Consider the following 15,933-nt stretch of genomic DNA (forward strand, 5'->3'; position numbering starts at 1 on the left):
AAAAAAGAGGGTAGCTAGTTATAAATTAAAGTGAACTTAACTATAATCTTTATTTCCACAGTGTAAGCATTCAAAAAAGCATTTCCAGTTATTCGGATCCTGTGGTTTCTTTCTCTCTCCAACCTCACCTGTAGCTCTAAAAAAAAATTTCTCCCAGTTTCTATGTAACTCAAGAGACAACCATGTACTGTAATAAAATGAATTTACTCTCGGTCTCAATCCCCTACACACTGGGTCCATCTTCCACAGAACATATCACTCTGTCTTAAAACCTTTAGCAAGTATACTCAATACCTACACATCCTAATTAAAGGATAAAAGGTTCCTTTTGGCCACATCTCCACGGCCTTACCTACTGCGACGATACCCTTTCCCTTTAAGCTCTAATATGAAACTATTAGTTGTCTCCCAAGTACCTCATGATTTTTTTCACGCAGGCATTTCTGTTGCCAGAAATTAAGCTTTTCTACACACATACACATGCTACTAATACTTTAACACCCAATATTTAGGAATCATATTATTCATAGAGTTTTCTGATTCCCTTACTTTGACAAAATTGTATTTTCTACCATCTTCACCACTTTGGATCTTTCGTGGAAATTATTATGGCACCTAGCATGTTATGTTGCAATTATTTGCTCATGTGTATTTCTTCTATTAGATTATGAACTCCTTAAAGGCAAGGGCTGTGTTTTATCTGTCTTTACATCTCCAAAAACCAATACAGCACTCTATACATCCTGAGAAATGTAAAAACACTTTGTGAATAATGGTGGTGATTTACAAATGCTATGAGATAAATTATGCTCATCCAAATTAGTACTCTTGATTTCAAAGGTTTAAAATGTCTGATCCAGGGGCGCCTGTGTGGCTCAGATGGTTGAGCGTCTGCCTTCGGCTCAGGTCATGTTCTCCAGGTCCTGGGATCAAGCCCCGTGTGGGGCTCCCAGCTCAGCGGGGAGTCTGCTTCTCCCTCTCCCCCTGCCTGTATGCTCTCTGTCTCAAATGAATAAATAAAATCTTTTAAAAAATAATAATAAAATATCTGATCCAAATGAAATTTTTTACTGTACGGTTCTGATCTATTGGCTTATCTTTTGAGGAGCATTTGTTGTTTTTCAACTGCAGGTTTAAAAGTCAAATTGGAGAGAACTGTCTCAATTTTCTTGATTTGTTCTGAAAGGGTATGTTGGGCTAGGAATGCTTAGAAGGAACCTAAAGTTAAGAGTCATTATTCACTTAAAAGAAGCAATAGTTAAGCTCTACTGGGAATAAAGAATAGGTCTATGATGATTTAAACTGTTGTTTTATAAATACACACAAATCTACAGAAAAAATATACACCAAACCAGGACTATTTACTTTTGTTAACTTCAGAGAGAAGTTTTATCTATCCAGTCCTTGTTGTACAGTTTAGGTACTTAGGCATTTAAAAGACAGAAGCTTTTAATGATATTGAAGAGAGGAATAGGGAATTCCTTATTAAGAATAACACTAGTGGGGACGCCTGGGTGGCTCAGTTGGTTAAGCATCTGCCTTCAGCTCAGGTCATGATCCCGGAGTCCTGGGATCAAGTCCCACATCAGGCTCCTTGCTCAGCAGAGAGCCTGCTTCTCCTTCTGCCTGTTGCTCCCCCCCTGCTCGTGCACTGACAAATAAATAAAATCTTAAAAATGAAAAAAAAAAAAAAGAATAACACTAGATATTCTGTTTTTCAGGAGCTCAGTTTCAGTATTTCTTCAGGAAATGAGCATAGCTACCCTATTATAAAAGAGGCTTCTGAGCTTAATTATATGCTGGTCATCTATTCAGTAAATTCATAGGATAAGTCTGATTTCCTGAAGGGGAAATTTATTAATAGTAAAACCACATTAGCTCAATTTCCTCAATTTTTTTGTCTAAATTTGTTATAATAGGCTATGACAGCAATAAAAAGAAAGTTGCTAAGAACAGTATATATTTTAGGGGGTTTGTATCAAGTTCAAAAAAACAAGCTCATTGTCTTTTGTAAAATCATTTGGTAATGAGAAGGAATCCAAGAAACTATGTTCCCTTTGAGATGAAATATGGCCTTCCCAGGCTGAGTAATATGGTATACCAAAAAGATAGCCAACCGGGGATCTGCAGAGCTTGGTTTAAATCCTGGTTTAAAACCAGACCCTGGTTTAGATCCATCCATTTCTGGATGACCTTTAAAGAAGTCATTGACCCAGGACCCCATTTTCTCATCAGCAAAAAGAGTGGGCCTAGTGACAAGACCCCTTAATTCCTTCCAGCTCTAATACCTTGCAAGTCCAATCATTAGTATTCCACACTCTAAATTTGGCTGAGTCTGGACTTTAATTAGGAAAGAAGGGAAGAATCACTATAGAAAAAAAAGAACTAGAGAAAGAGGATTAACTGCTGTTCTGTGTTATACTATTGTTTGCTTTCCTATCATTTTCATCAGCTATGCCAGTTACAGAATAAAATCATCTATTTAAACCAGCATTTCCTATGTTAGATCATACAACTCCAAACTAACACAGACAGCTCTATCGAAAAAAATGACTCTAATTTTGTCTCTTTTACTTTGGTTTCTGGGCAATTTTGCTCTGCATATTCTTGTATTTGGATTAAAAGCACCCTTTAAAAAATTCATCTAGCTACACACAAAACATGAATTTGTGCACCTTCTCTATGTACATTATGCTCCAATAAAAAGTTTACTTTAAAAAGGATAGTCAGAATATAGTCAGAATATACATTTCCTGAAATCTAAAAGTAAATACAATTTTTGTTCAGCATAACCTAACTGGCACTCTCGTAGCATGTCTAGAAGTAAAAGTTAATGGGTGTGTCACTAAAGAGTTGCACTATTTTGCCCCAAGCCAAAACCAAGAGTTATCAATAAAAATGGATACAAACTCAAGAGGAATTCACATTTTGGTGGGTAACAAGAACAAATTTTTTGCTGCCTAACCTGTGTAGGAAGACTTGTCTCTAAGTAACCCAGACAGTCAAATGTCCAGTTTTAGTTTAGTGTTAGGGTTTTTTTTGGGGGGGTGGGGGGAGTTGGCAGTTTATTTCCAGCTCTTTGGCAAGGAAGAGAAAGACTAAGTCAAAAGCCATGTGATCCATGAGCACAATATGACCGAAAGAACTAGTACTCTGTCAATAACTCGAAATTAGACTGTAAACTAAATACTTGATATTAAACTCTCTCAAGCATCTTATTTATAAAATGGAAATCGTATCTACCAGAGTAATATTAGTAACAGCGTTGTTGAAAACATCAAATGAGACACTAACATGATAACACTTAAAGAGTTAAGAAGCAGTAACAGTAATAGTAGCAAAAGTAGTAGTAATAGGGGTTAGTATTTATGGAGTATTATATTTTAACCACTGTTCTTAACACTTTACATGTATTTACCCATTATCCTCATAGTTATCATGTCATGTATCTATTATTATCCCCATTTTATGGATGAGGAAATGGAGGCTCAGAGTGGTTAAGTAATTTGCTGTAAGTCATTCAAAATATAAATGATGGAGTCATGACTCAACCAACCCAAACAATCTGACTCCAGTACTCAAAAGCTCTTAACTATCGAATACGCTACTGTCTCAAAGGCAAAAAGACCAAGGTTGCCATATAAATGGATGGGGCTTTCCCAGAATAACAGATTAAGCTTTGAATGGTCCCATAGCTCCAGAAGACTCAGACCATGCTTGAGAAATACTCTTAGATCAAAGACCTTTTTGCCCTTGGGGAAGAAAAACATTTTGTGATGCTTCTCAATTGAGTATAAGTAGGTCATTTTGTTAGGACCAATAACAGTAAAATTGTTTTGAAGTGATGATTTTAACATATTGGCACAATCAATTATTTTTGTCACAAACTTAACTGATTTTAACAGACTGCTTTCGGGGTGCCTGGGTGGGTGACTCAGTCTGTTGAGCACCCAGCTTTTGGTTTAGGCTCAGGTCATGATCTCGCGGTCAGGGGATCGAGTCCCGTGTTAGGATCTGCTCAGCACAGTCTGCTTCAAATCCTCTCTCCCTGTCTCTCCCATTCACTCTCTCTCTCAAATACATAAAATCTTTATAAATAAAAAAAGAAAGAGAGACTGTTTCTTTGACCTGATATAGTAATTGCCTGTGCTGGATCTGTCCATAAAATAAAAATTGATGCAGAAACTGTGTTAGGTTACTGTTTGAACCACTCACCATTAAAGTGGTTTTAAATTGGCTGTTACAGAACCCATTCAAAATGTATTAACAGTCATTGACCTGGCAGTAGTACCTGTCCCTATATTAACTAAAGTCTCCATTAAACCCACTCTTCAATCTTAATGAAGGTGGGGCAATCAAAACTGTTCAAGAGTGGTTAGAATCTAGAAGAGCTGGTCTGGTTGGCTTTTTGCAAGCTGGAAAGAAGAGAGGGCAGAATTGCCCTGTCTTCTTCCATATGCTGTGCCTACATCAGAAGGGAGAAGTGTTTTTTTGTTTTTGTTTTTTTTTGTACCTGGGTCATAGGACAATGGAAGCTGCAATAAGCTACTTCCTTATATCTCTTACAGTATATCAGAATAAAATTTTAAGAGTTTTTTTAATACATAAGAAAACAGTTGGGGCGCCTGGGTGGCTCAGTTGGTTAAGCGACTGCCTTCAGCTCAGGTCATGATCCCGGAGTCCCAGGGTCAAGTCCCATATCAGGCTCCCTGCTCAGCGGGCAGTCTGCTTCTCCCTCTGACCCTCTCCCCTCTCGTGCTCTCTCATTCTCTCTCTCTCAAATGAATAAGTAAAATCTTAAAAAAAAAAAAAAAAAAAAATTCGCCAATCCTCCTTTTGGGAGGAACCTTAAAAACAACTAGGTCACAGCATTCAGCTCATAACTGCACAAAGAAGTGAACGGAAAAACAGGATTTGACCTCGAGGTCATCCCCTATGGACTATGAGCTGGGGAACCCGGCATGGTCCTGCCAAACCAAAGAGGCCGCAAATTCATGGTCTAAGTTTACTTTACGACCTGGGAAAGAAGTCAGTGAAATAATTACAGTTCCTTGTCCTTTGGACAAGATGAAGGGAAGGGATGATGCAGTACCCTGAGGCTAGAAGCACAAAAGAAGGAAAAAGTCTCTAGTAAAACCCTAGCAGTCAGAGGTGCTCCTGACTTTCTAAATCCACCCAAGTCCAGAAATAAGGGGCAACAGAATGGCATGTTTAGATCTCTAATCCACCATAGGAAGACTAACCATAAAAGTCAATTTTTACTCGCCAGCCTCCTCAATGAAACCACATCCAGAATTCCCAAGAGGACAAGAGACAAATCACAGACTACAATACTGGCACAAAATTAACATAAATAGGTCGGAAATAAAAATTTCATTCACATGAAAATATTCTGTATCTTCAAACCATGAAGAAAATTACAAGATACGCGATTAGAGCTCATTTTATTTTGTTAAATGTATCAGGTGATGGGAAACAAACAATGTACCTGAGATAGCTTCCAAAATAAGCAACAATATTTGGGTGTTTACAGTCTTTCATCATAATAATTTCTTGCTGTACAACTGCAAAATCTTCTCCTAGAATAAAAAACAAGCATGTTGAGTAGTTAGTAGTAAGTTTCAAAATGTCAACTTGTTTCAAAACATAATAAATCATGTTACATAATAAATAATGTTTCCCAAATATGATGATGTTATATTTAATTACAGTCTCAGTCTTGACAGAAAGTACAGTGATTAAAAGTGTGAACTCTGGTCCCAGACTATCTAGATTCAAATACTAACTCTGTCCCTTACTAAGCTGTGTGAGCTTGAGCAACTTACTTGGCCTTTCTGTGCCAATTTCTTCCTCTGCAAAATGGGGATAAAAATAATAATAACTTGTCTCATAGGGCTGTTGGAAAAGTTAAGCGGGCTAATATATGTAAAATGCTTAGAACAGCGCCTGGTACAGAATAAGGGCTATGTAAGCATTTGCTATTATTAATATTATGCCTTGGACATAATCATCATATAATTCACTAGAAAACATACATGGCTTTGTTCCTTTATTAACAAATAACACTTAATACAATTTGAGCACAAGGAAGTAATTCTTTTTTAAGTTAGGGCAGGAACCCTTATCCACCAGGAGTGTCAAATACACCTCCACAGGCTCCAGAGCGGAGAGGCCTACACGCCAGCAGTGCTGGATTACCAGATGGCCCACATACACAGGCTTCTCCTGGATTCAAGGGCCTTGTTCACCAGCTGTACTGGGATGCAGAATGGGATTCTATTTACCGTCGGACTACTAGTAAGTAGGCTCTCTCCTTCTACTCCCTTCTTGCCCAAATTCTTCAAAATAAGATCTGGCAATCCTATAGCAGTGTCACACGCTCTGGCTCCTGAAAGAATACTTGTGATAGAGAGAAAGAGAACTGCAGTGAATGCAAATGTGGTGAACCAGAGACTGTGCAGGAAGAACAAATGGAAGTACTTACATTCAAATGAAAGTAGTTGTGCATTACTAATTCAGCTTCTTATTGGTGGCAAAGTAAGAAACAGGTTTCCCAAGTTACAGCTCAAATCGTATCAGGTCATTATGTCATCAAGCCCTGGCATTTCTTGCCTTGGCATTTTCCTACTATAAATGTAACTGAGACTTAAAGTAGCCTAGCCATGAACCACCTGAACCCAAATGTCAAAACCTACCCTATTGCCCCAGTTACAACGGAAGAAGTAACAGAGAAAAGAGTATGTCAGGTTCTTAATTTCTGCAATGAAGTGAGTCAAAGATTTCCAAAGGAAAAACAGGAAATTTTTATGCTTCCAAAATTTCAGAAGAAAATCACTGAATTAGGATCCTCTTCTGAGTTTACTTCATACCATTAAGAATTCCTGATTTTCATTATATTAAGAAAAATCCAATTAGAAATAATAAATTTTAAAAATCTAATTAGAAATAATAAAACCAAATAAGACTAATACCAATTTTCAGGGATATACTAAATACTTGGAAAGTTCTAAATTTTGCTTTTTCACCTCACTCTCCACTGTACTTTCCCCAAACCAGTGAAGGGATTACATGAGATCAAAGTTGATCTAGTCAGAATGAACCCTAGGACTTTAGTTTGATGGTTAGAGGACAGCAGCTCTCTTTCTGGGGGTAGTCATTGCACATCTTCAAAGGGAGCCAGTTTTAGAATAAAGTTGATCTGTAGAAAGCACTGAGGAGAAACAGGAAAACAGCGGAAGGAGAAAGGCTTACTTGAGCCTCTGTAGCAAGCCTCATCTGCCTCTGTAAGCTTCCGATATACCTGCACATGATCAATAAGTTCCCTGAACTGTTTAAACTACCTTGAGTTGTGGTTTCTGTTACTCACAACTGTAAGCATTGCATCTTCTACTGTGATCTTTGTATGTATCATAGCCCTTACGACACTGTATCAATGTCTGAATGTCTACGTTCTCACGAGAATATTATATCCTCTAGGACAGGATTATGCCTTAATCATCTATGTATCCCTAGCGACTAATATGTGATCCATAAAACTGTTGCCTGAATGAATCTATGATATGACATAATTCCTCTATGTTGACTCTAAATCAAGAATGTCTCTTTTTGGTTTAATTTCAACCAGTTATTATGATATTTTATACAATTAATTGCTTATTTGATACTCCTTTGTTTTACAAAAACCTGTGAATGGTTTTAAGTCTTCAACTACATCTTTCCCAGAAAATGGTGTTAATCCAAAGTGCCTCCTTTTTCCTATGAAGTCATTTTCTAGTGATTATGAGAATGGCCAAGTTAAATTCAACATTTTTGTGGGGAAAAAGAATTCAAAGAAAAAAATCCACCAATTCAATTTTTAAAGGTAACTGAAAAAGCCAGATTTGGGCAGGAAAAAAGAAGAGTCTCTATACAGCAATAATCCAAAAGAGTCTAACAGATTTAAAGTACTTTCTTCAAAGCTCCAGAGAAATACAATCCAAAGAATAAACAGGTACTCCTACCCCAAATCCTAGCATACTTAATTGGATACTGGTAGACCAGGATGGTTAGAATAGATAATCTCTAAAAATTCTTTCCAACTCTGAGAGTCTAGGATTTTTGATAAAATTTTTAGACATTAAAGTGAAGAATACATCTTCCAAAAAAAGGCAGGCAGGCAGGCAGGGAGGCAGGAAGGAAGGAAGAAGGGATGGAGGGAAGGAAGACAGAAGAAAGGAAGAAACCCTAATTGAGAAAAACAGGCAAGCCTACGAGCAGAGCAGATCATGAATAAACCAAGTAAACAGGCAGAAAAATACAAAGACTTGAGAAGTTCTCAGAATAAACATAACACATATTAAGTGTTCAATAAATGTTAACTATTTGCAGCAGGCTGAATAATGGCCCCAAAGGTAGAAAGGTCCTAATCCCTAAAACCTGTGAGATCACCTTATATATGGCAAGAAGGTTTTTGCAAATATGATAAAATTAAGGATCTTGAGATGGGGAAATTATCCTGAATTATCTAAATGTAATCACAAGTGCCCTTGTAAGAGGGATTCAGAGGGAGACTTGAGTTTAAGATAAGAAGCATGATGCTACACTTTGAAGATGGAGGAAGAAGCCAAGAATTAAAGAGTGCAGGCAATGGAGCTCTAGAAGCTGGAAAAGGCAAGGAAACACATTCCCCCTTAGAGTCTCCAGAGAGAATGCAGCCCTGTAGACGCTTGGATACTGACCCAGTGAAACTCACTTTGGATTTCAGAATTCCAGAACTCTAAGAGAATAAATTTGTGCTTTTCAAGCCACCAAGTTGGTGATAATCTGTTACAGTAGCCAAAGGAAACTAATACACTGTTACTATCAACATTATTATTATTGTGACAGAGCTGGCTAGCCATTCACAAACAATCTGTGTTCTCCCTTCCATTGCATAGAAGTTATTGGTGGGAGGCAATCATCTAGTCAAAGACAATATTTCCCTCAGGGTGAAACTAAGGTGCCCAAGAGACTAGTTCTTGCCAATGCAAAGTGAACAAAAGTCATGTGTCCTTGTCCCACTATTTATTTCCCTATCAGCAAACTACATTGACACTGTGAGGCCCCAGGAAATGCAAGAAGTCCAGGTCCCTGAGTCACTAAAAGGAAGAAAGTCATCCAACACATTGAACATCTGCACTGCACTATTACATAAACTTGAAATAAAACTTGATTATGTTAAGCCACTCATATGTTCTAGTAATAACTAAACTATACTTAATAGAGAGAGAAGAGAACCAGATTATAGGCATTTGTCTCTATTTTGTATATAATGCTTTCCTGTAAACAGCTATATTTAGTCCTATGTGTGAGAACAAAAGAGGAGACTTGAATGTCATGGAGGTGGGTCTTTCCCTGAAAACTATGATAGAACACAGAATCCCTAATACCTCCTTGCCTTTTAGATACAAACTGACAATCACTGTATTTCCAACATTTCACAAAATTCTTGACTTTTCCTTCAACAAAATAATACATAAGTCGAATGCATATGTAACTGACTGCCATTTTGGTATGCCTAATTATTTTCACTGGTGTAAACTGGGGACATTTATAAAGCCTACTCTTCTTACATTAACATAAGCATTTTGAATTAATAAACTATCCACTTACTTTTTAATAAAATTATAACTAAAAATTTAATAAAATAATTATACAAGTACTGTTGTTTGGATAAATATGGTGAAGCTGTCAAAACAGAACTAATGGTGGGAGGCAGAGCTGTCATTTTGCTCTGCGTAACAGCTTATGCATCTAATTCCAAGTCATTGTATGAAGGCAGATGACATGTCTCTCTTCACACTAAAGAAGTAGAGGTTATTTGAAAACCACACCAGGAAAATTTAAGGATTATCTGTGTTGAGTGGTGAACCAACAGACCAGTATTCAGGGAACCAAGTCCTAGTCTATTTGTAAACTGTGTATCCTATTTCCTTTCTGTTCCCTGTGAAGTAAACACAAATTTACAAGTCATCCTCAAATTCCCTTTGTTTTTTTACTTTCCTATTTCCTGTTTTGTTTCTTTGCTTTCTTATTTTCCTTTTGTCATCTTTATGTCTCTCTTCTAAATGTTTAACATCTTCATAACCCTAATAAGCTGACATGGTTTGACAAATGTCCTTATAATGAAATAATTCTTTGCATTATCAACAGTAATTTAGCACAGCAACTAACAACAGAGCAAGTCAGAATTAAAAATGCTTTTAATTATCATTTCTTAAGATTTTAAAAGCAAGTTTTCTCAACTTGTTATACCTTCCAGCTTATAACTCTGTGAAGAGTGAAGAGTGTACATTTGTGTATATATATGTGAAATATTTGTGAAAATATTTGTGAAATATTTGTGTAAATATTTGTGAAAATATTTAATGCTTTAACTTGGATAAAGGTGAAAAGTTACTCTTTGTATAGTCTCTCAGTTTCTCCTGAGAATATACTCAACAACCACAATACACTGAGAGGCAAATGTGATATAAAAAGAATGTGCTAAAGACTGGAGGTAGAGTTCCAGAAATGAACAAGACTTTCCTTGACTTTAAGAAACTTGGGGGGGAGGGGGGCATAAAATTTGTATATATTAACTATAATAGCTTAAAGTCAAACCTTAAGTAATTCCCTTATTTCTAGAACATCAAATCTGTACTTGGCTACTGGACTCACCATATCTAGCAATTCACCATATCTAGCACAGTGGCATGATAAAGGATATGTACTTTGGAATCAAAATATTGATCTATGAAACCTGATTTCACAAATTTCTAGTTGTATGATCTTGGGCAAATTCATTCATATTCTTTTTCTGAATTCAGATTCCTCATAAAAAGGAGGTAATAGTGCCTCCCCCTCTTAAGGTTATTTGTAAGGATCAGATGAAAGAATACTTAAATACGTAGAACAAGGCTTCACACATGTTCATTACTATTATCTGCTGTTATTACCACCCAGTAGGACTTGTTATTTGTAATTCTACATTATTTCTCCTACTATTCTCCCTCTTCACTCTACTTCAGCCACACAGTCCTCTTTGCTTTTCCTTGAATACCATAAACAAGCTCCTGTCTCTCAGCCTTTACACTTTCTATTCAGACTACCTAAAGCGCTCTTTTCCTGCCAGATGGCTTGCTTCCTCACTTCTTTCAGGGCTCTACTCAACTGTTGCCTTCAAGGTGAGACCTTCTCTAATATCCCTATGTAAAATAGCAACCCACAATCACAACTCCACAAACACCCTTACTGCTCTGTTTTTCTCTATAGCATTTACCATATCTAATATACTGTATGTCTACTTATTCACTGTGTCTCCTAACACATGATAGGGACATTGAATATTAATGAGTCAATTAATTATTCTATAAGTTCTAAGCAGCTGAAATCGACAAGAGGAAAAAAAATAAGGTGGATAAATAGTAAAAATACAAAATTCTCATTATTTGTAGTATATATGATTATGTTCCTGGAAAGCAAGCAAACCAAAATCAACTGAAAAAACAACCAGAAACAATTTTTTAAAAATCCTTAACAAATTAGAATATATCAAATTAAATTATATATCTAAGGATAAGCTTTAAAATTTGTAGGCCATAAAGTATTTTGGGAGATAAAAGATAAAAAAAATGGAAAGACACTTTACTTTTTTTTTTTAAAGAGAGAGACCGTATGTGCACGTGAAGGGGGTGGGGAGAGGGAGAGAATCTCAAGTGCGGGGCTCAATCTCATGACCTTGAGATCATGATCTGAGCTGAAATCAAGAGTCGGACACTTAACCGACTGAGTCACCTTGGAGCCCCGACAATTCACTTTTGAATAGAAGAATTTACTATGGTAAAGACTGCAACTATCTCATGAATTAATGCCTGAATTAATGTAATACCAATCAAAATACCAACTGAATCTTTTTCTGAACATTAAAAAATTAAAATTATATTCATCAGAAAAAATAAACATGGGAGAACCATTTTGTAATTGGTATTTTAAATTGGTACTTTAAAACAAGTAGCTCTCATTTAAGAATTGATATACCCAGAAGAATTCTCACCTATTTTAATTCTTTATCTACCCTGGATCACTCTAAATGCCCTCTGCCACAGAGATAAGGAAAAGAAATAAAAAGCATCCAAAGTGGAAAGGAATAAGTAAAATTATGTTTGCAGTTGACATAATCTTGTAAGTTAAAAAAAAAAACAACCCTAAAGATTCCATAAGACAACTGTAAGCACTAAAAAATTAATTCAGCAAAGTTGTGGGATATAAAAACAACATACAAAAATTAGTTGTGTTTACATACCTGAGCAATGAATAATCCAAAAAGAAAATTATGGAAAATCTCAATTATAATCTCACCAAAAAGAATAAAATACTTAGAAATAAACTTAACCAAGGAAGTGAAAGACTTGTACACTAACAACTACCAAATATTGCAGAAAGAAATTAAAGAAGACATAAATAGAAAAATATCCCATATTCATAGACTGGAAGGCTTTATATTGTTAAAGTGTCCTTACTACCCAAGGTAATCTATAGATTCAATGCAATCCTTATAGAAATCCCAGTGGCATTTTTTGCAGAAATAGAAAAAACGACCCTAAAAGTCATATGAAACCACAAAGGATCCTGAATATCCAAAACAATCTTGAGAAAAAAGAACCAAGCTGGAGACCTACTACAAAGTTACAGTACCTACAACAGAATGGTACTGGCATAAACACAACATACAGACCAATGGGACACAACAGAGAGCCCAGAAACAAACCCACACATATATGGTCAACTGACTTTGAACAAGGGCACCAAGACTACAGAATAGGGATAGAACAGTCTTTCCAAAAAATGGTGCTGGAAAAACTGGATATCCACATGCTGAAAAATGAAACTGGACCCTTATCTTACACCATACACAAAAATCAACTCAAAATGGATTAAAGACTTAAACTCAAAACCTGAAACTGTAAAACTTCTAAAAGAAAACACTGGGGGAAAACTTCATTACATTGGTCTTGGCAATGATTTCTTGGATATGACACACAAAGAACAAGCAACAAAGGCAAAAATAGACAAGTGGGACTACATCAAACTAAAAGGCTGCTGGCACAACCAGGAAAACAATCAACAGAGTGAAAAGGCAACCTACAGAATGGGAGAAAATATTTGTAAACCATGTATCTGATGTTAATATCCATAATATATAAGGAACGCCTACTTCTCAAAAGCAAAACATCTCAAAACAAAACACCCTGATTAAAAAAATGGGCAAAGGACTTGAATAGACATTTCTCCAAAGAATACATACAAATAGCCCACATACACATGAAAAATGTTCAACATCACTCATCATCAGGTAAATGCAGATCAAAACCAAAATGCGGTATCAACTAACACTTGTTAGGATAGCGAAAGAAAGGAAGGAAGGAAGGAAGGTAGGTAGGTAGGCAGGGGGAGGGAGGGGAGAAAAGAAAAAAAAAATGTTGGTGAGAGTGTAGAGGTATTTGAGTACTTGGAAACTGTTGCTAGGAATGTAAAATGAAACAGCTGCTATGGAAAATGGAGTAGAGGTTCTTCAAAAAAACAAAAAAAAAAAAAAATAGAGCTACCATACGATCCAGCAATACAACTTCTGGATATTTGCCCAAAGGAACTGAAATAGGATCTCAAAGAGGTATTTGCACTCCCGTGTTCACTTCAGCATTATTCACAATAGTCAAGAGGTAGAAACAACCTAAAAGTCCACTGATGAACAAACAGATAAAGAAAATGTGGTGATATATACAGTGGAATATTGTTCAACCATTAAAGAGAAGAAAATCATGTCATGTGCAAAAACATGGGTGCCCCTTGAGGATGTTATGCTAAGTGAAATAAGCAGTCACAGGATGATTACGGCAAGATTCCACTTATGTGAGGTATCGAAAGTAGTCAACAATCACAGAAACAAAAAGTAGAATGGTGGTTGCCAGGAGCTGGGAGAGAAATGAGGAGTTATTGTTCAATAGGTATAGAGTTTTAATCGTGCTAGATGAAAAAGTTCTAAAGATCTGTCGTACAACATTGTGTTTATAGTTAACAATACTATACTATAAACTTAAAAATTTGTTAAGAAGGGTAAATGTTTTTTACCACACCCATGTATGCACACATGTGCACACACAATGTCCTATGGCCAGAGAGAAAAATTTAAGCTTAGACTACGGGAAACAAGTAAGATTTCCCCTGCCCATCTTATGGGTACTTCATTCACAAACCTTCCTGCTTCCATTCTATTTTAAGCACAGAGAAGTAGGAATGTCCATCTATGCTATATGTAAAAGTATTTCATAGCTAATTTTAATTTCCCTTTGATATCTGCTACCTTTAAAAATACATAATTTATAAAACTGCATTTCATATTATAGAAACAATAAATGGAATTAACAGTATTTCAGTAATCCGTGGCTCACTTCCCAGAGCTGTTATTTTCTTAAACAAGCTGTCAACCACTGTCTCAAACTACCAGAGTACCAAGAAGTACCAAAATCCAATTACTATCTTAAACTACCAGAGGACCATGAAATCCAACGGCTGATTTTAAAAAGATAAGAAACTGACTTTAAGTAATTACAAAATAAAATTATAAAATAGTTTTTTGTAAAACCACAGAACTAGTAACCAATGTTTAGTTTTGGGAGGAATACTCAAATCACAATTAGTACCACGCAGAAATATAAAGGAAGTATTTAATAACCCTATGGACTTCTTGATATTCCAATATAAATGAAAAAATTAATTATGATAGCAGTATTAGTATTCTTAAGGATTGCACATAAGAAAATGACTCTTTAACTATATCATCTGATGAAAATACCTTACAGTCTATTTGTTTGGCCATCTTTTCCTAAGTGTTCATGATTAACAATGCTTAAGATAAGTATCACTCAGATTTGCATAAATTGTTACAAATCAACTTTGACCTTGGGTTCAATAAGATCAGAAAGAAATTTCCTTGCTGAAACTAAACGGTAAAATATCAAAATATCCTGATCCACATACCAAGAGTTTCCAACAGATGATTAGGTTTAGTTTTTGGTTTCAAGAAAACAAGATTTCCACTCTTTAAAAAAACCAAACCAAACCAAACAAATCCTAACAGTGTTTTTCAACCTTGTTTTCCTAATGGCCTCTCCCACTAAAATTTTAATGCCACAGATACTGTGTGTGCGTGTGTGTGTGTGTATCTGTGCCACATCCATGAAAGGAGTAAGATTTTTTTTTCACACCCAAAGAACCAAATTCTACCCCCTTTTCATTTTAAAAAAAATATTTGAGAGAACATCCCCGACGTGAACAGACGGTCTCCAGGCAGTGAGGTTAGAGTGGCTTAACCTGAAATTTCCTGACTAACCTGCTAGGTCTCTTTTTCTCTTACCTGGATCCAGCTCTTCTTTTGAGAGCCTGGTTTATCAATGTAGCTCTGATGGAAGATTCAAAATAAAGCAGGTACCCATAACTCAGAAGTGAATTCTCAGTACCAGTCCTCTGGATTATATCCCTCCCACTTTATTAAAAATTATACCAGCATACCTAGAGTTTCTTTATGTAAAGTAGGTCTGTAGTAGGCTCGAAAAACATTCTGGAGTAAGAACAGAAAAAGGAAACATAAATCATGGTATAGTTTTTAAACTAAAACTAAAGAATATAATGGGCAATAATTTCTCTACCTTTATCATGTTTACCAACAAGAAACTCAATCCTATTGTTAGGGATAGTTCTAAAACTTCGAGATGCTTCAAGCTCTCTGACGGTCTGGTTTTCTCTCACAGGCTTGATTTAAAAATACAATTTTCTAGTGGCTCCTGGTCCTGAGACTATTTAGGCATAAACCACAGCTGAATAAAAGAAAATATCAGTCCCTAAAATCAAAACAGTAGAGCAAAACTATTCTCCCCA

The 15,933-nt window shown here is 36.0% G+C and overlaps 1 protein-coding gene across 4 annotated transcripts in view; it reads right to left on the reverse strand.

Annotated features, from left to right (window-relative positions):
- The window catches only part of MAP4K3 (mitogen-activated protein kinase kinase kinase kinase 3), a 183,540-nt gene that overhangs the window by 86,995 nt on the left and 80,612 nt on the right, over positions 1-15,933 (reverse strand). For all 4 annotated transcript variants that reach the window (XM_032410353.1, XM_032410352.1, XM_032410356.1 and 1 more), the window contains exon 3: positions 5,489-5,579. In XM_032410353.1, coding sequence (XP_032266244.1) covers positions 5,489-5,579 — 91 coding nt within the window. The remainder of the gene's footprint in view (positions 1-5,488; positions 5,580-15,933) is intronic.

Source organism: Phoca vitulina, unplaced genomic scaffold, assembly GCF_004348235.1.
Source record: "Phoca vitulina isolate PV1807 unplaced genomic scaffold, GSC_HSeal_1.0 scaffold12, whole genome shotgun sequence".
In the NCBI taxonomy this organism is placed as follows: Eukaryota; Metazoa; Chordata; class Mammalia; order Carnivora; family Phocidae; genus Phoca; species Phoca vitulina.